General features: G+C 46.0%; 1 protein-coding gene across 1 annotated transcript; it reads right to left on the reverse strand.

Annotated features, from left to right (window-relative positions):
* Positions 1 to 2,207: 2,207 nt before the first annotated feature.
* LOC135384919 (uncharacterized) lies at positions 2,208 to 14,130 on the reverse strand. Its single transcript, XM_064614101.1, is given in 11 exon segments — positions 2,208 to 2,405; positions 2,548 to 2,816; positions 3,126 to 3,490; positions 3,616 to 3,847; positions 3,849 to 3,896; positions 3,898 to 3,921; positions 3,923 to 4,063; positions 4,564 to 4,694; positions 4,813 to 4,894; positions 13,945 to 14,047; positions 14,117 to 14,130. Coding segments are annotated over 11 exon segments (1,488 nt in total). The 3' UTR covers positions 2,208 to 2,326.
* Between the last annotated feature and the right edge of the window lie 6,823 nt (positions 14,131 to 20,953).

Below are 20,953 nucleotides of genomic sequence, written 5' to 3' on the forward strand. Positions count from 1 at the left end.
GAATGGGGAGTTTCATCGCCAGTGGGCGATACTCTACCCCATTGCTGGTGGTGATGCGGGGAGTGAAATAATGAGCTCCTTCACAGTAAGGATCGAAGTCCTATGGTATCCAGAAAGGTGAAGACAGCTTTGAGGTCAGAGCGTTGGTGGGCTGGATGTGGCCAGGGACCAAGCAATTTTGTGAGAGAGGGGGCGAGAGTCTAGCTCGTTAAGGGATCCGGAGAGTACGATTCGGGAAGGTAGGGAGGTCGGGACGTTACTCTACTCTAAAATGTTGTGCGTAGCTAAGCGTATAGCTACGCTTGTGTGAGCGCGCGAGCTGTGAGTGGGCATAAAGATGGCGGAAATTCGTTTCGTTAGCAGACGACGCGGTTGTTTCACCCTATGCAGAGGGAGCTAGTATTGAGACATCCTACCGCCAGATGCACTGGCGCGCCACGTGTTCACCGCCGCAGCCATGAAAGCGTGGGTGGCGCGTTCCTTATGCCAGATAATTCTGCAGCACTCCTCCGCCGCAAAAAGAAGTTTGCCGGGCCCATACGTCTAGTCTCCTCACGCTTTGGGAACGTTTAGTACCCATCAAACTTTGGGGTGTTGTCAGGTACACTCAAGGCACGTAATATCGTGAGACCAATGCGCTCTAATCATGTTACTGTGGTTGTCTTGTTCTCCCATCGCCTTTAACACACCCCATCCAGGATCACTGTTCCTGGACATACGGGCTGTAGCATGTAGAATTGTCCTGCCTTGAAGAAAGCAGTGCAGTGGCTGCAGAGTCAACACTTGTGTTAACCTTCTATAGGTAATGCATCCCGTTTGCGAATTAACTGTTTATTATATATTCTTCCGGCTGCTCATTAATTTTCAGTTTAACTTTTCACTTCGTGGTTTTCACTTTTCGACTTGAATACGCAGTAGAAATATAATCTGTTGTCTGTGTTGTATATTAAGGTAATCCCTCCCACCCCTCTCCCCATCCGCGCCTATATCCTTCTGCCGTCGCGTCGTCTCATCGTCATCGTTACCTGATCGGTAGTGACACGATCAGGTACCTACCCTACTCTGCGGTCAAACCGTGCGGCACGGCGGCATGCCGCAGGGCAGGACTACGGAGTGGACCATCTCGGGCTCTTATTGGCGAGAGCCGGAAGTTTCCGACACACGGTGCTGGAAGCAATGGGTATCAACGCCGTTTCTAACCATTAGTGCGTCGCAGTACCTGATCGTGTTACACTAGTGTACCTCGTCAGCCTTCCGTGCTGGTCACTCTGACTGACTGCCCTAACGAAAATAAATGTGACCTCATCGCTAATAACGGAACAAATGGTTCATTACTTCTAATAAAGCATTTTTGGGAAGACTGGATGGATAAATTTTGCGAAAAAAGAGAGACTGGTTCCAACAGACCATGTCCTGATCCCTCAACAGGAAACCACTACAGCGCGAGCATACATGCGCGTGTGGTAAGGGGCAACTCAAACAATTGCATTCCACGTGGACGACCTCTTTAGAAATACCCGTGTCTTCTTGCATATGCTCTATGACGTCGTCAGGTCTCTTCAAGGTATCAGAGACACCTTGCATTTCGCTTCAAATAGTTGACAAACTTTGAGAAAAGTTGGTAGCTGCACATGTGAGAGTTTGACATATTTTTCTTCAACCAGACCACACCAATGTGACAGCGCCATGGTGTCACCACCTGCGGCATTCGCTGTTCAAACGTCGCATGAAAACTTCGTGGCTCCAGCAGATGCGTGAAAGCAGATGTCCGTCTTGCGACCCTTTATCAAATTCATTGAAACTACCGGCCTGATCGACTTCCTCTAAGACCTCGTCAACGTCGTCAGCATCATCCTCATCACCATCCTCTCATTTTTCCAAAAATAGCAATGGGGTAGCATTCTGCTCAATGAGCAGAAGACATCACCATATCATCGTCATCATGTACCTCTCTCGTGCTCCAGCGTGTTTCAGGTAAATGAATCATAAAATTATGGCGTCATTTCCGACGTCCAGCTGTGCTGCAACCTCTGGAGAGTTGGCTGACCCTAAACTGTATTAGTGCAGTGCATACTGGAAACGGACACCGTCATAAATTTTATGATCTGCATAAGCGTGCGACGTAATGTAATACAGCAACATCTCGTGAACCGAGCTCTGGGAACAGCAGCGTAGACAAGACTTTTAATAAGGACGCTGACAACAAGTGGTAATAAGCGATTGGTTTTATTCCAGCCGCTGCGAAGGGTAAATGGTTTGTAACATTGCCCTAAAATCACAGGTACTTATAGGTGAATATATACATATGTGTGGTGATGATGATTATTTACAAGTGGTCGTCCTTCCTCATCTTCTCATAAAGTGATCGAATCTCATCCAGGTCCATGTAGCATCCCTTCAGATGTCTAAGAAACAGAGAAAAGAAAAGTGAATTACAAAGACAGCAATAAGATGGCCTTTTGCAAATCTGAAGCACCCAGCTCTTCGGCGTGTGCTTGAAAATTGATGCGAAAATGTGGTGGGCACGCGCCAGTACTCTTGACTTACCGTTCAACTTTAGTTGGGTCATACGCTGTTCTGCCGTGAAGGATTCGCCGGTTGTTGAGTACGACAAGGTCTCCAGGTGTGAGGTAGAAAGAATACTGAAGTGTACTTTGCTCCACCCTGTTGGCGAAAGTCCTCAGGGCATCGTAGTAAGCGGCCACTTGATTTTGGGGCAGAAGGGGCGGCCGCATTGAGAAGAGACTGTAGTGAACATCTTTCAGCTTCCCCAGGTGGTCCACGCTTATCACCGGCCATGTCTCGCGGAACCACCGCTATGGAAGAAAGTGAATGAACGTGTTTATCATCTGGCGTTTTCCGGTATGTGTTCTCAATATTTCACGAACACTTAAAAGATCACGAGCGGAAAATAGGAAAGCTTAGAAATCGAGACAGGAACTATACACTGAATGACATCGCACGCGGTCCTAGCCTTGCACGTCTGTATTCCTCAGTCTTCAGGTCCTTGTCTCGCTAACACTATCTGTTGATGCTTGCGGATATTGTATAGGATGCGGCTTCATAGCACTCTTGTGCTTAGTATTTCAGATAAAATATGCACGCATCTATATACGATGTCTTACATCTCTTTGCGAATCCAGGAAGGAGAACGTCACCGGTGTTGAAGCTAGAAGGTTGAACTGAGCGGGGTAGTTGTAGCGAAGCCATTGTGCAACGTAGAAGCCATCGACGAAGAAAGATCTCCCGCCCGCATTTTCCCGTACCGTAGCTGGGTCGGCAGACTTCAAACAATGAAGCAGTTGAACACCAGGTGCTCGCTCTCGGTACGCCAGGTCAGTGTGGTGGCCGAATTCCAGACCAGTGTAAGACAGATGTGTCCTGGGGTCTGGATTGTATTTAAGATCGTATGTCTTTCCATACCCGGTTTCCCTGATATAGCCCATGCGACGTGCGACTGTCTTTATTTGGTGCTCATTGACTGGCACGCCTGCAAGGGAAAAAACGTTGAGTGAGAACAAGCAATCAGTAAAAGCTCTACAGGCATTACAAAGTTTGGGGCTCAAGTTCACGTCTCAACATAACTGTACCAAATGTAGAAGCTTCAGAACTCACCTTTCAGAATTGAGATGCCGTACTTGCAGACGTTTTTCAGCATTTGCTTCAGCCCAACTCTAGTTTCCATAAAATCTTCGTACTCAACCTCCGGTGGGTTCTCTTCAATTTCATCCCGGTTCCAGAGGATGATCGAAGAACGAGTATTTGTGTAAGCTTCATCCGTGATTTCTGTATGGTGCGGGACGGGCGCTACAGCGGGAGCGGGACGGGGAGCTGCAGGTGCTTCTTTTCGGTTGGAACAAGCCAGCGAACTGGTGAAGCCACTCAGCAGTGTATTTTGCTCGCATGGGGTGGCTTACGGGCTACACTGCGGCCAGTAGATCTCCAGCCGGTCCGCATTGGTGTCCACATCCCAGGAGAGAGGCTGAATGTTAACGTCGATGGACGCACTGTTCAGTCGTTTCTCCTGAGTAGATGGGTCCACGCATACTTGGCCACTTGCAAGCTGTCACGGAGCTGCGGGAAAACATTGATGAGTTAGCGACATGCTAAATAGCTCGTCCGTGATAGATAGAAGTTAACGGTAGAAAGTCCAGTGAACCGGTAAAGAATGTTAAGGGAAGTGCCTCAGGACGAGAGCCGCCAATATTTCGAAGAGGGACTGTTCTTCATTCTGTGCATCGACATCATTGGCATGGTATTTAAAGGAAAATAAGACATACCGGCACCCTCGTCCTGAGGCACCTCCCATAAGAAAGCGAAGTTCAGTTCTCTATGCATATGTCTTACTAAAAAGTTGCAGGTAACGTTATCCTGGATTGTCACTCCTATGGAAGTAGCAAGATATCAAGCATTTTCATCTAAGTGCTAGCAGCACCAAATATCTGCAGGACACTAGTCGCAAATTTAATTCTGCTCGTAACACTATACGTCTTGCAACCGTGAAATGATATTGCACAAAACAGGTACACGAACTCACCCATGTGCTATTGAAGAGACATTTACGTGCGGTCCGCGAGTGAGGCGAGCGTTATTTTCACTCGACTTGTGCACTTCTATTATCTTTGGATCTGGAACGGCCCTTCTTCGAGATCCTCCGCCAAGGGCGGGCAGTGGCTGCGAACTCCCGGATGTAGCTAAAATTTCAATTAGGACCGTGTGCATTATGTACCCGAGAGCTAGTGCGGACTAATGAACGCGATTGCTAGGCTTAAATTGCTGTGATATTATATTACTACTAATGCGCTAACTTACCGACGGGTCTGGTCAGACAACCGAGCTCGTGCAGTGTCCAACAGACGTCGTGCTGTACCCGAAAGAAATCTTTTTCGGCAAGCTGCAGGAAGAAAAGACGGAGAGTTGAGCGACACTAGGCCATGTTTTCCTTCCCCCCCACTCCCACACATATGCCTGATGACGATAATACCCTATTCACAGAGCATGTCAAGTATAATGCGATCTGTACTTCCCGATGTTTCATTAATTCCGCCGTCTGGTCTCAGTCATTCTTAGACATGAGTCCGGCAAGCATATTAAATGTATTCTGGATCCAGAATGTCACCTGCCCTTAACGATCGGCACAAAACGGTAGTCGACATTGTGGCATTTGTGCGCATTTATGGAGGATAAGACACGAGGCTACCGATACCATCAGAAACTATATTGTTGGCCTTCACGGAGTTATACAAGTCTTTGGAGACTGAAAGGACCGTATCTATTTCCCACATTTCTGATTCACTTGTTTTTGAATCTGTTGGTGGCCTCGCTGAAACCTGCCACAGGAGGGAGGCAACGAAAAGTCAACAAGTTGATTGCGTCAGCTGTGCTCGCAATGAATATTGCGGAACAACTTGCGTTTGGATTCTTTTTGTAATGTGTGCCAAGTTTTTCTCGTGAGACAACCTGTATTCTAATATGATTGACTGCATATCGTGTGCATCGAACAGTTGGCTCATGCTTCTTATACGTAAACGACATACATTTTTATTTATTATATATATACATTATTATACATTACATTATTATATATATATACATTAAGTTATTTATTATACTATTAAACATCTGGCTATAATCGCTTGCTTAAGGTGGTTCAAGCTGTATTATCATCAAATTACAACCTCGCGATAGTGCTTTACTGAACTTGTGTGTCCGGAGAACGCAAGCTATGCAGTGGTTTTGCATGATCCATTCTTGACAGAATGTTTGTGACAGAGAGGACAGTTTGAATTATCATTCTTGGTTAACAGGACCAGTTGGTACATCGACTGCCGCCGCTAATGAAATGGAGAGGTCAGCAGACGTCAGCTTGGCGCTTCAAACCGCAGACAGCCGCGAGTCGCATGATGTATAAGGTTTCTACAATCAAATAATTCTCTAACAATGGCATACCAGTAGCCCAACAGGTACCATAACGAACTACCGTTATCACAGTTATCACGGCACGACCCAAGGTAACTGAGGACAAGACGTTCCTTCTCAATTATTACGGGTTTGCATCAACAATGAGCACATCAAATACTGCGAAACGGTCTGAACCTTGAACACTGCTATGCGATCCACAGTGTCTGCCAGGCACTCTCAGGAGATACGACGATGAAGTCTCTGGAACCGGCTCGAGCCATCGGTGAATAACAATAGAAAGTGATAACAGCGTCCTCATACGCGACTTGGAACCGCGCCAGACTGTTGCATGCCCGCGTCTTCCTTCAAGTTGTTTGCTCCGTTCAAGCTCTTTGGATCGACCTTCCCGTTCCCCGGTTGGAAAAAACTAATGCGCTTGGCTTCGGGTCAAACGACTTGAAAGTTCGTTAGCTGCAGTTATCATTGAGTGAAGGTGGCACGGGCAAATTACACAATAATATGATATTAAAGAGGTCGCGTGTCAGGCAAATGGCTTCGGCGGTCTGTTATACTGCTTTGCTGGTGACATTATCTTCGGTTCCGCTCGTTACAGGAGACCTCATCGCGAGTGCAACGGACAACAGAAATGGTGAGATATGTATTATCAAGTAACTTGACACTCGAATAAAGAGGGGTTCGACGGCAATTGAATAACCGTGGAGTTCATGGACGTGAAAGGAAACTGTCTAAATAACGGAATGTAAAGGTAACAACAGATACCTCCTACAGATATACATAAACTCTGTAAAATCCGTTGTGAGCCTGCAACAACGATGCGACATTGCTTCGCATTGCCCTTATTGCCAGCATCTCTTCAAACTGGTCAGAACACTCTGAAGGTGAACATGAGCCTATGTGGAAAGACTTCTCGAAAACGATGACATTCGCAGAAGACGGCATTTCCTTCTTTAAACCTATGTAGCTGTGGGAAACAGCTTTCTCTTTTAGAACATTGTAACACCATTGTTATAACATGTATTCCTGATACCGCATGTGACATGCTCTAAGAGATTCAAGGAGGAAAATCAACCTGGTCCCTGGCATTGTCGGCACGTTGTGTTTTTATATTGCTTCCACACTTTGCAAGCACAATTATGTACCGTACTAAAAAAGCGCCGCGCACATTCATTTTGAATGTTCAGCTGTTCTGAGTTTTCTAAAACACAAGCAGATCAAGTTGTGAGGAGTAAACTGAGACCACCTAAATCAGTCACATTATCCTATGCAGGTTCTGTTTTCTCTGCGTGGCACAGATATTAACATGATGCTAGTGAAAGTGGTCATATGGTGACCAGCTGAGGAAAACGCGCAGCCATGTTACAGAGATTTTCATCATGTGCAGGACCTGCTATTTGACAACTTGTCATCCTCAGCCATTGATGTGCTCGCCAAGTAATTTCACCTGCAACTTGTGAGTAGACTTCACAATGCATTCAGCGAAGGAGTCTCTTCAAAACCCCTCCATCCAAAAACGTGAACAAAAGTTACATATCATACCTTCCATGGCTGCCAACAGACAGGCTTGCCAACTTTTCATAGATGAAGCACTACTTGGGTCCCACTTCTCCAATACGGTTTGATACGCTTCTCGTGTGCCCGCCATTCTTTATCCGAGCCCGCAGCCAATCAGCGCTCGGACCCGGATCACACGCCCCCTGGGAGATAAGTGTTGTCACCGGCAGCGCAGAGTCCTTGATCTGCGTGACGTCCACGATCCGGGGCCTGTTTACGCGGACGCCGACAGGGGAGGGCATCCCCAAGGGAGGGAGCACGCCTTGCAACAGCAATTTGGTCTGGCGCCCGTATCACAACTTCGCTAGACGATGCCTACGTCACTTGTTTCTCATCAGCAGCCCTTCTACGAGATGACTTCAGACCTTTTGCAGAAGGCAGACATGTCGAAGGGCAGACAGTGGTGGTGCCTTCGAAACGTAACATGAAAGCCATATAAGTAATAACACTAAAGCTTTCGCCGATATGAAATAATGTTTCATCCCGTTATGCAAGTGATACACTCGGCCCTTGGACAGATGCTGCGCTTTTCATTTCATCACGGTGGTTTCGAAGCGTGGGAGATTTCAGGAACGTATTCATCCCCCTCTGCGAGAAACACAAGAAAAGAAGGCGAAAGGAAGTGGCAAAACCATGGCGCGGATATCTTCAAGGAATGCCGAAATTGTGGGAGCCAAAATGTCGCACGAGTAAGCCTAACACATATGCTTTGGCCTAAGCACATGTCGTGCTTAACGTAAGCACATTCTATAAAGCTGGAAGGAAATGCATTGAGTAGATTTACACGGAAGGTGTGCCAGCCTAATTTGTGTGACGACATGCTGCACGTGCCGCAGGCTAGGACTGCGGATTAACTTCGACCGCCTGGGGTTCTTTTGAGGTGCGCCGGCAATCTCGGACACAAAAAGTCAGAGGTGGTGGTATGGAACTGCTCGCCGTAGTCAACCATGCTTAGGCTGGTGACGTCATGACTATAGCGGGGGGGGGGGGGGATCGTCCATCCTGGGCAAACATTTGTCTTAAAGCGTCTGCACAAAACCCATAGAAAACACCCAGACAGCATAGCCGGTGCCCAGATTCCAACACGGGTCATCAGAAAGCCAGAGCTTTATACCGCATAATGCTCTCATGGCCATCTCCGTAATTATCCTTCATTCCCTACAGTTCGCACTGGGTCAGCGGCTAGCCTGATGACAGCATCAGAGCCCCATCTCACATCTCATCATCGTTACTTCATATATGTGTGTGCGTCCATGGCACCTGATGAAGGACGGACTCCGTCCGAAATCTTGTCCAGTAAAATAAATGTTTCAATTCTTTAAATACTTTGGCTAATTACTGTAAAGAATGGCGCCGCCTGTCGAATATGCGAAAGGAAGACGAAGACGAAAGAACAGGTACTTTGATCGCGAGGTTCATGCGAGATACGCAGCATTACGGGAAGAATAAACTGTTTATATTTGAAATGTGATGTGAGCAAGCATTGCACTTGTCCCATTCTACAGTTGGCAACACAAAAATAGACTCCTTGTGTTCAGGGACGGATGACTCTTCTCTTAGGCAAGGCTTCTACGCCGTGATCGCGTCTGATTTCAAGTACGAGCGGCGTGTACGCTTTTCTTGCTGTCAATTTCATTGAATGTAAAATGCCACAAAAACGTACGCCTTCCATTAGTGACAAGTCAGTAGAGAGAACGGTACCATTCTGAGTGACAGTTGGCTGTGGTACCTGTTGTGCTGTGAGGTTCAGTTTTATAGTTCACAATTAAATATTCCGAATATTGTATATGTGCATGAATTCGGCAGCCGTTTGGTACTTGATGATTAACCCATAAATATAGCTCCCAACAAGTAACGATTATTCCTGTTCAGTATCGGGTGCAGTATCTCGTTCAGTATCTGGTGCGTATTAGACATTCACTCTGTGATCGATACGTTGTAAACACATTTTTTTTTTTTTTTTTTGTACGTTGGCTTTTTGACACGTAAGGTGGTTTATCGTATGAGAACCGTCACCAACGGTGAGGAGAGCACATCATACGAGGGCGAGCTGTCATGAAGTCGATGTTCATGCGGAAGAAAACTGTGATGGAAATCTATGAATGTTTTGATGCAAATATTTAGTGACGAGTGCCCATCATACTCAACTATGACGAAGTGGTGTGCCAGCTTCCAGCGCGGAGATTTTGACACCGAAGACGGCAGAATATCACGGAGACCTCCACCGGTGTCAACACCTGAAATTGTATCATTTTGGCAGATCGGCGATCCCGACTGCAACAATAACAGAGACCGCATTGGTTTGTAATTTATGAAGAGCCGGGTATGCGGAAGCTGTCAACCACGTGTGTCGAAATTTTTGAATACCGATGGAAACAATACCGAATGGATGCTTCCCACTTGATTCTGCAGCATTCTATAGTGACACCTTTCTTGAGCGACTTTTCGCGGGTTGACGTATGCATATATGTACGCGTGATACGGTTGATGCATCACTATGATGCTGAGACAAAACGACAAGCCATGGCATATGGCTACACTTTTGTTCTCCGAGGCCGAAGAAATTGAAGACCCAACGAATAGTGGGAAAGGCTATGGCCACGGATTTCTGGGACACTGACAAAGGCGTTTTCAGTGACTGACTATCTCCACATGGGGAAAAAAGCTAATGTAGCATGCTACTGTAGCTTGCTCTGCCGGCTAGAGGAGGATCGGAGAGAATAACGGCTCGTATGGCTACAGAAAGGCATTCTCCTTTTGCAGGGCAATGCAACGGCTCACAAAGCACATAGGACAATGTCTCCTCTCAAGGAATTTGAATGTATTGAACATACGCCGTACTCGCAGACCTTGCCTCATCAGACTATATTTTTGTTTCCGAACCTGAAAAAAAAAAAAAAAAAAGAAAGTGAAAGGAAAGAGATTCTCGGAGGTGATAGGAGCTACCGAAGGATATTTCGGAGAGCAGACGCCTGTTTTTGTTTTCTCATGGGTTAAAGAAGCTTCAGGAACAATGTGCCAAGCGCGTTCAACTTCAAAGTGAAGAAGGCAAATTGTAATACATGTTTATGACTCTAGGCCTGACCGCATGCTCTGATACGACCTCTGCGCACCGATTAGTGAAGGAGCTGTTTATACTGTTTTTTTTTCTTTCATAATTTTGTGTGTCTCAGCTGGTTCTATCTGCCTTTGTTTGCTTGATAGCTTTTTTGGGAAGCTAACCTTTCCCTTTTCTTTTTTTCATTTACTTCGCATTACACATACCCCCCCCCCCCCCCCCCCTCCCTAGGCCTTGTTCTTCCTTGTCTTTTTTAGCACCTGATTGATTTTTAAAAGAAAAAAAAAGCACCTCCTCGCAAGTTATCAGTACAGTGTCTTTCCATTGTGAAACCAGGGCTGCACGAGTATGTGCAGACTCTTACAAAGGAGCGAAAAGTCCGGGGCGCGGTCTGTTACTGAGTCTGCTTATTGTGACTTCAGGGCAGTCAGCACAATGCTTGAACAGGTTAACATAGCTGCACTAATTCTTTTGGGCTCTCTGTGCTATGTGCTCATGCACAGTGCTGCGATGCATCTACAACGGACACGTGCTGTTACCGCTGGTCGAACAGACGTAACGTTACGGTGATGGGCAACTCTCAGTTTCTTTTAGGCAACGACGTACCTCATAAATTTAAAAGTAACGCCCGTGTTCGTTCAACACTATTTTTGGTACTAAGATTTATTCCCTGAACCTTTTACTTTTAGCAACAACTTAGCTTCTTTGTCTCCCTCAGCAACGCATCTTGGCACGCTTCTGGAACAATTCCTACGACGCTACGTCTGACGACAATATCGTGATCGTGGTTGTCCCTCGACGTAACGTCACGAATTATCGACCAGTGATAGCAACCGTTTTCTGAAGAGTGTCACAACAAAAGAACCTCGCAAAAGGCTTGCTAGCGTCATCTTACTCATGTTTCACAATGCGTTCATCGTGTGTGGTAATGAATACGGGTGTAAGCAGGTGCTAATATATTCGCGCGACATCCTGCTAGAATCATATATGACATACGGATAGAAATAAAATAAAATCCACACGGAGAAAATGCGAATAAACCGCACGCCCCTGTGCGAATATCCGTATTTTATGTACAAATAGTTTTTCAGGCGACGTCCCCTAGCTATAATTGAGATCACGCAGTGAATTCAAAATGGTGTCAAAGTGTGCCACCTCTTGCATTGCTGTGGCAGTATCTGCTATTATTCAATGGCTCTGGGAAACATAACGATCTTTCGTTTTTATGCCGAAAAATAAAGATCTTTTCGTCATATAGATTTTTTTCCTGCAAATGGAATGACCGCCGATGTGCGAACATACTGAATACCTGCGCGGGGGCGGAAACACCCATAATAACAAGCGCGGATACCATGCGGTTGCGGATACTGTCAATCTTGTCCGCGCTCACAGGTCGTAGCCTCTAAATCAACAGGCCGTTACCACGTGGTACACGTATTACGCTATTCCCCCAGCGACGCTCACATGTTTTGCTGTTCCTCCGCGCGGTGTTTCCTAACCTTGAAGTGCGGTCAAGGTCAGAACGTTCTGTTCTCTTCCATTTCCTGTTTCTTCATAGGAGAGATAAACAGGACATGACGCACACCGTCACAACAGTTGTTTTGCGTCCAGATCTCGCTCAAGCCCGGGATTATCGCATTTTGCGCTGGGCTCTCTTTCCCGTGGAAAACAGAGGAAAGGTGCAAGTCCCGTTCATATCATTTTATCAGACGTGTTACGATGGCCATCGAGCCTATGCAAGGACATTCAGCGTCGTTTCTGATGTTTCGTGAAGCAAAGTTATGCAGATTTTTCGTTTGCTGTCATCCTTTCAAATAACTTTGGCTAAGCTGCTCACGTATCTTGCTCACTGACCTTCAAGGAGAGCGGCATAATTGGAAAGAAACTACCCAAGCAGCAAAATGCACTGAAAGTCGAGTGCAATAGGGGTGGACGGGTAGGTGAAAGGCCTTGAACAGATTCATGAAACTAGAGAACATTGATAAGACACATACCGTCCACCCCTAATGCACTCGACTTCCAGTACATTGTGCTGCTTGGGTATCGCGTAGTATTCGTCGAATTTGCTTTTCGGTGCTGGGTAATATTAGGACGGCGACATACTGCCAAGAAACGTCGCCAAGATGCACCCCGTCGGTTCGTTTGGCATCGATTATGCTCCACTGGGCAGCTTTTCCAAGTGTGTCGAACAGTGGTCGACGATAATACTCGTTCAGGTTGCCGAAGCAGCGCCGTTATTATACCAATTACGCGTTTCGCATTCAAATCTGTTTCTTTTCTCCTTCCTGAATGACAACGCAGGAGCACTTTTTCTTGCCTATTATCCAAATCTGCAGGAACTTGGGCCATTCACGCTGAACATCCTCATGTAAAAACATGTGCAAATCTGCAACCTACAGGACAGCTTCCCCGGGTTCCCCAGAACGCCACTTGTGTTATAGACCATGTAGAGCCTTCCAGGAAAGCAACCATGGATCTTTTCGAGACTTTTACATAACTTAAATGACTTAAGTAACTCAAGTAACTCTCTTAGTAAATCTTATATGGTAGTATATCTTATAATCTCAAGTAAATCTTAAATACTTCTTGGAGTTACTTGGTAAATACTTTTAAAAGTGAGTATTTAATATTCTAACTTAAATACTTTAGAGTAACTTCTAGTGATTTCTTCATTCCCACTTCATTCTGAAGGCACTTCGAATGTTTGTATGTTTTCGGGACCGAAGGCCGAGAAAATGACGAACTTCGTGTTTTTTTTTTACTTCCTCTTTTTTTTTTTTTTTTTTGCGTGCACTTGCATTGCATTTGGTTGCACTCCGGCCTGCCCTACTAGACCGATCCTGAACTGAGATTTATACTCCCGTCCTGGACTTCACGGCCCATTGGAAGCTTCTGTTGGGGCGATCGACTCATGCACTCAATCCTTGTGTGTGCGCAGTGGAGGAAAGCAGCGGCCGCATCGTATTGTGCACTGTGCAAGAGTTACGCAGAGAAGGTATTCTTTGGGAATTAGTGTCACAGACCTTCGAAGGCCTTTCATTTTATTATGTATTTGAATTCCATAACTTTAATATATTTTATGCTTAGATTTGAGGCATGAAATTACGTTGCAGAGTAAATAGTCGCGAAATGTATAACGTTGGTTCGGTGTTACGCATCATGCGACACTGTTGACGGAAGTATGTTGTGCATAAAGTGTTAAGCCCGATAATATAGGCCTCGCACAACAGTGAAAAAACAAGATAACGCTGAGGTTCACTATGAATGACCGACTGCACTTAGGACTCGAGTGACGCCTCGGTACTGTTGAGTTTGTATTATCGCTGTTGAGCCGTGAGGATGACATGAATTCTCCCGGTGAAAATTTTTATGATCGAACGTAGAGAACTGGTGATTCGTCTGCGTACACTGACCGAACAGTTACTTTCAAGTTGGCCCAGGTCGTTCTCCTGCAGGTCGTTCTCCTGTTCTCCGTGTGTACAGGCAGACAAGCCCTTGACGGAAGAGCATATTGTACTTTCAGTAGACAGGCACACGGATATAGTATGTCGATTGTGGAACTTCTTCACTGTTTCTTGTACATACCTGACAGCATACATGCCGTTACGTTAACGTCATAATATATACACGAGACACCAGTGTGATGTCATGTAAAGCATATCTTGGCCACATGTTCCATAACCACATAACCTGATTTCTGTGTGCCACATTCTTAACGTCTTTGAGTTTTCACAGGCATATACTTAAAGGGAAAGTAGCATGCAGCAACTCGCTTTGGGAGATATCACCATGTTTGATTACCCGCAGCTTGAAATGTAAGACTACAAATTATGCCGCAAAAATCGGCATTGTTATCGAGAACATTAATTTTCAATTATTCGCAGCGCATTCTCAACACAAAGTCAGCTTGCAACAACTGCTACCAGTTACGTTCTAGGGAATCCCAGCTGATTGGTTGTTTGAGAGATCCCGGATGGTGCCCGGGCAGACGATGTACGGCTAGTGTTTCCGTGTGCTTCTGTGCTGCTTCCGAAGCTTCAAAATGTTCCTAATTGCTGTCCGCGGCATTCTTTTTTTTTTCAAGGATGGCGGATGGTAATGTCTGCTGCGTGCCTTACTGCAAGAATACCTCAATGAGGAATCCGAACAGTTCGTTTTACCCCAAGACGACGATGTACGGAGAGAAAGTGGCAACCTACGATTGCGTGCTATCAACCGTGGGATAAATCTGAAATCATTGTTTCGTGTGTGTTCGATGCACTTCTCAGACGACGCGGACATACTACGTAGTGACATTTTTAAAGCACAACACAAGAGCGAGTGTGCTACCGACCAAGAAGAGAAGAAAAAGTCGCTAAAAGTCGATGCTGTGCCGACCTTCTTTTTATGAACCTGTGCAGAAGATATGGAGCTAATATTATCGTACATTTGTAATGTGATCCCTGGCCGCTTACATTCACGAGATAAAGATGACGTAGCGTTGAAGTAAGCAGCTATAAACTGGTTTTCCTTTCTCTTGCTTTCAGAGTAAGACCTATGCATATTCCAGGCACTTTGATGGATTATAGTGGTCGTTGGTGGTGCCAATTTTCTCAATTTTTTTCACTAGCTCACTCACTCGATGGACATTCGCACTTGTGACACAATGGCAGCTATAGGCATTAGACTTTCTGCAGCACATGAGTTCGAGGCTTCGTGGACACTAACTGAATTAAAACTACCACAGAAGTTATGATACTGAGCCATTGACAGGAGTACTTTGACGCGGTCACTCCCAGTTGCTGCTTTCGTTTACCGGCGCAGGAAATCATACTATTTTACGCCTCTTATTTGGTTTTCTAGTGTAGAGTTAGTTTTAACATTGGACCAAACTGTAAGTCACTGTGGATCCTTCAGCACACTTGTGTCACATCAGCAGCGACATGAAAAAGCAAAGCATGTGCTCAGGAAACACAAACAGCAGTTACAACCTGCCATTTGCTTGTGATTTATGTAACATCACTCACATTATGTCAGTGCTTTCTTTCACAGCTGCTCAGACTAGCTTCATTCAACGTCTCAACTTAGACTGGCTTGAGTCTCAATCCTTCCGGTGCACTCTCCCTAATATCGAATCAGCTCAGTGCCGTGGTAATTTATGTCACAATGGACACCTGTACAGGAGTGCTCCAACTGGAAACAACTACTACTCACAACACATCAGCACTGCACAGTGTCAAGCAGCAGCTTCCGTCATACGTCAGTACCATTGTACAATCTGAAGGGAAATTAAGCTGTACACACTTCGTAAAAGGATGATACAGATATGCAAGAAAAAAGTCTCAAGAGCGGAATATGTACAGGCATGCCTAATATAGGATATTTATCACTCCTCATTCAATAGTTGTTCATTTGTTTCCCAGGTCCAGCACATGTTACCCAATGGACATAACCTTTCACCTGTCTGATGTGACTGAAGAGGGTGACATTGATCTGAAAACCCAGAAATTTAGTAAAGTTCCTAATAATTTCAAAGGTACAAATAAAAGATGTGTATTTTAGTAATGTCTACCATTGGGTGGGTACACTGAAGCCAGTGGGGAGCACTGCGATATGAGTACATCACACAATTTTGCATGTCAACCACCTGTTTTTCACCTCTGCAGTTGTACATCTCGTCCCAGTCATACCATGTCACGTGTGATGACAACTGTCAGAGATCACTTCACGTGGTACTTTGTGCCACCGCTAGTTTTCATCATGAGTATAGTAGTATTGTTCAATGGAATCTAGTATCTGGATCACCATTTAGGCGTAATACATTCTGTTTTTCAGGGATGAGCATGCAATACCTCGTTCTCGGCAACACCTCGTCCGACAAGCCAAATATAAGCCTGTGCATTGTTTAGTCAACATCAGACCAGGTTCTCTAAAAACTATTTGCTGCGAGATCGACCTATTGGGGGCGACACTGTCACCATTCAAGTGTGGATAACACGTGGGCCGATGTTCGGAGTTGATGGTTCTTTTCCGTAATTCTTGTGTATATTCATCGGAAGATAACTTATGCCGCGATGGTATGATACTGTTCGGTTCCCCAATGCTCCACCTACTGCACTGAACACGGAATGAACGCGTAAATCCATTGACCCTTTAATGACATATGCTCTGCCTGGCCGCTTCCCGCGCATCGAGGAATCGTTGCTTCATCGGCTGCGGCTGAATGTGGCACAAATTCTAATGAAAAAATGGCTAGGAAGCAAGCGAGCTGATGAAGATGATGCATAATGTAAAAAACCCCGAGACTAGGGAACACGAAGGGACAGACAGAATTCTACTCCTTCTATTTAAGATGAGTCAGCATCCATCGCCTCTTTGCCCCACATGCCACGTAAAAGCTGACGTGCCACACATACTCCCTGCCTGCCAGCAGTACGAAGATCACCGGTCAGGTCTCCAGCGCCGCCTTGCTCATCCAGGCTATCGAGAGCTTCCCCCCCCCCCCACCCCTCGCGGTGCTACTTGGCCCTACTCAGCACGCTGAAGTCACGTCTGCGCTGACACGACTCCTTCGGGAATCTAAACTTCTGGGCATTCTCTGATACGTCGTATGCGCAACGAATAGTGAAGGAGCTGTTTATTCTGTATTTTTTTCATAATTTTCTGTGTTTCAGCTGCTTGTATTCTCCTTGTATTCTCCTTCACTATTCGTTGCGCATACGACGTATCAGAGAATGCCCAGGAGTTTAGATTGCCGAAGGAATCTGTGTCAGCGCAGACGTGACTTCAGCGTGCTGGGTAGGGCCACGTAGCACCGCGAGGGGTGGGGTGGGGGGGGAAGCTTTCGATAGCCTAGATGAGCAAGGCGGCGCCGGAGACTCGACCGGTGATCTTCGTACTGCTGGCAGGCAGGGAGTATGTGTGGCACGTCAGCTTCTAGGTGGCATGTGGGGCAAAGAGGCGATGGATGCTGACTCATCTTAAATAGAAGGAGTAGAACTCGTGCCACATTCAGCCGCAGCCGATGAAGCAACGATTCCTCGATGCGCGGGAAGCGGCCAGGCAGAGCATATGTCATTAAAGGGTCAATGGATTTAAGGAAGGCATTGGTTCGTATAGCTTCTTGCTGAAAGAGCTGTGTGCGGTTGGCAGTGAAGCGGCGGATTTTCAGCTGGCACATAGAGTGCGCAAGGGGAAGGACAGTTGGTTGCTGAGCAAGAGCGTCAGCACGATCATTGCCTGAAATTCCGACATGGCTCCATTGGAACACCACTTCGTGTCCCAGGGATACAAGTTCAGATTGCAGGGCGATGATCGTGGTGTAGGTGTCACTAATGACTGCAGCAGAGTAAGAGGCCAGCGCCTCCAGAGCCACTTTACTGTCGGTGAGGATCGTCCAGGCCCTGGGCGCCAACGGGGAGATATGTCTCAAAGCGCCAGTAGTGCGAATGCCTCAGCCTCAGCAGATGACATAAGAGGGAGCTTGAAGCCGTGCTCAGCTGCATCTTCGGCGTTTTTAATCAGCCTACTCAAAGTGAAAAGCCTTTGTGGATTTGCTTGAGTAACTGGGCATTCATGATGAGTGCTAATGCTCTTGTCACAACAAGAGAGAAACAAGAAACTCTGCTGAGTGAGTTTCAATGCTGTGGATATCAGTTCAAGAATAATTCCAAAACTGACAACGAAAATGAAACAGTGTACATTATATTGCACCATGTCAATAAAGAATTTTAGAAAGAATCTTCCCGGGAACAGCATCACGAAGGATACTGCCCTGACGACTGTTTAACAGGCCGTGTATTCAAAGCGACGGCCCACCTGTGGGCGGACCGGGTTATCAAAGGCCCTTCTCAAATACATAAAGGACTGGCTCCCCTTTGCCTTCCTTCACGGCGTATGCAGAATTTTAAGAAAGACGGGATCATAAATAATTTGTCCGCCAAAAGGAAAAGTACACAAGCGAGCTGGTATAACGTTGAATTGGGAAGGATCACCCTGAGCTTGAGGTACCTTGCTACTTCATTCCCTCAAGCTCAAGGTGATGCTTCCCACTTCAATAATTAGTCTGTCTTGCACACGACATGATGCAATGTACAAACAATGTTTTTGCCTTTGTGTTGGCTATCGTGCTGGGGCTCATGCGGTGGTGCCCCACGTTCAAGATAGTGTGAAGTAAAGCTATGAACGTTGAAGTGCTCCCTGCCCGTGCATGTGGTGGCAAACTGATTCTTGCAGAATTTGTGGAGCAACAGAGAGAAGTAGGGTCAAGCGAATGACACACACACACACAAAGAAGAAGAAAAAATATATTTCTAAGCATTTACAACCGAATGCATTTAAGCCTCCTTGCAGGGATGCCATATGTGAAGAGTGCAATGCTGCAAACCACCTGCGTGTGCCACTCTAAAACCTACCACCACAACTATTAAGAATGTTGTGGCTCTTTTCAGGCCACAACAACTTTCAGAGTTTTCTTTTTTAAAAATGGCTGTTATCAGGCCACCCCGCACTTCTACAAGGAGTTAGCACTGCAAGAAGAACCGAGCTAAAACCCAGAAAGTGCATTCAGTCAAGCTTAGTGTCTGTCTGTTCTTTCTTTGATACCTGCATTTTCACTCCAACAATGAAAGAAGCTACAGCAGCTACAGCAGCACCATTCATCTATGTTGTTGTTGTTGTTGTACATGTTTAACTTTGCGCTTCCTATTATGAAGTATTACCAACACCAGCAAATGATATGTATGATCTTCCATGATAACTTGCACAGCAAAGCACGAACGAGATTCTAGAATCCTGCCCTGCAAAACATCGACAGCGCAGCGGAAACCGCGAAGCGAAGCGATCGTTTTCCACGTGCGTTGATTGGTTCCTTCGTAGGGCTTCTGTGTCACGTTTTGACGGCTTTTGCGTGAAGGACTTCCGCTATACCGTCGTCTGCTTTGCTGCACATTTGCTCAAATTACGTGCAAAGTATGACGTTGTTCCAAGTGAAATTTTCGCCGTTGTGAGTATTGTCGGCCATGTGATACACTGTCACGGAAACCTGGTGCGTTCCCGGGATGCTGTACCACTGGGACCTACTTGCGATCGCACCAGGTGAAATACCCTCCGTAGGTTACCCCTAGATAAAGGTAGGACGGATACACTGGCGAAAGTTTCCCGGCCGCACAGCGGATACTCAGCAACACCGTTCCGGACAAATAAATGTAGAAGAGAGTGGTCGGGCTGTCCTATGTCAATCGACACACGTCCCCATGCGTCACACAGTGAGACAGAGGAGGGAGGCTAGTAAAATTAACAACAACATTTAATTTTACGGTTGAACAGTTAACTAAACGGTTTAACATTGAACGGGATTCCGCTGCACGGAATTGCACACAAATGATCTCGCGGGGAAACTACAATATCAATTCGACAATCTAATTACAGCAATCGCGTAACAATTTCGATTCAACTAACAAAGTTCTTGCAAATGGTGATACAAAAGTCTTATCTGTATGAGGAAGTCGGTGGCAGTCCTGACGATTCCTTCGATGATTTCTCCGTTGATCCCACGTGGTCCAGTGTCGGATAGGGTGGTGATTCGCACTTCACTTCACTAACTTAGTAGGCACAGACACAATAATAACTTGAAAATTCTACATGCTAGCGTGGGTAACTTAGAAGGCTGGTGTGGCCACGTCCGATTCCTTGTCACATTTTCTACGACTGCCCCAAGTCGAAGTCTTCCCTCTCTTTTTATGTGTTCGGTTTGTTTGTTTGTTTCTCACTGTACCTGCCGCTGTCAGGGGACAGGTGTTTTGCGTTATATCGGCACCTATTCGGCTCCTTTGCCTCCAACCCTAAACGACAACAGGCTTCTCTAAGTGCAGGAAGTGACATGTTGTTTACGGCATTCCACTTAATAAAGATAAATGATTGACTGGTGGGGACAATGGGAGACGACTCTCCTTTTTGACTTTTCGGCGCCCGGCCACCGTCTAATCACAATGCGTAGGCCCGAGTGCTGGATCCGCTGACCGTCGGACATTTGAATTCTTCCGCCAATCCTTTGGGGCCGCCTATAATGACACTGTGTCGGCGAGCGAAGGCCGAGGGAGGGGAGTGACGGAGCCACACATAACCCCCAGGTGTATGCGGGCGTCAAACAGTTTGGGGAGGAAGCAAGGTCAACATTCCCAAAATATGAAGAAAGACCAAAGATACCAAAGGCCGGCTTTTGTTACACTGCCCCTTCGTTAAGAATATTATTAACTTTCAAGTAACTAATATTCCTGAACTCAACAAAGAGACGGACTTTGGTGTCATAACAGATTTCAAGATATGAAATACTACACGATACAGCATGCCTCCCGAAACATCGCTAAACTAAAGCATCAACTAGAGCCACATTGCACTGGCTAAGACACAACATGAGTGTACTTAGATTGCGCCATTTTCCTT

This window comes from Ornithodoros turicata, chromosome 2 (assembly GCF_037126465.1).
Source record: "Ornithodoros turicata isolate Travis chromosome 2, ASM3712646v1, whole genome shotgun sequence".
NCBI lineage: Eukaryota > Metazoa > Arthropoda > Arachnida > Ixodida > Argasidae > Ornithodoros > Ornithodoros turicata.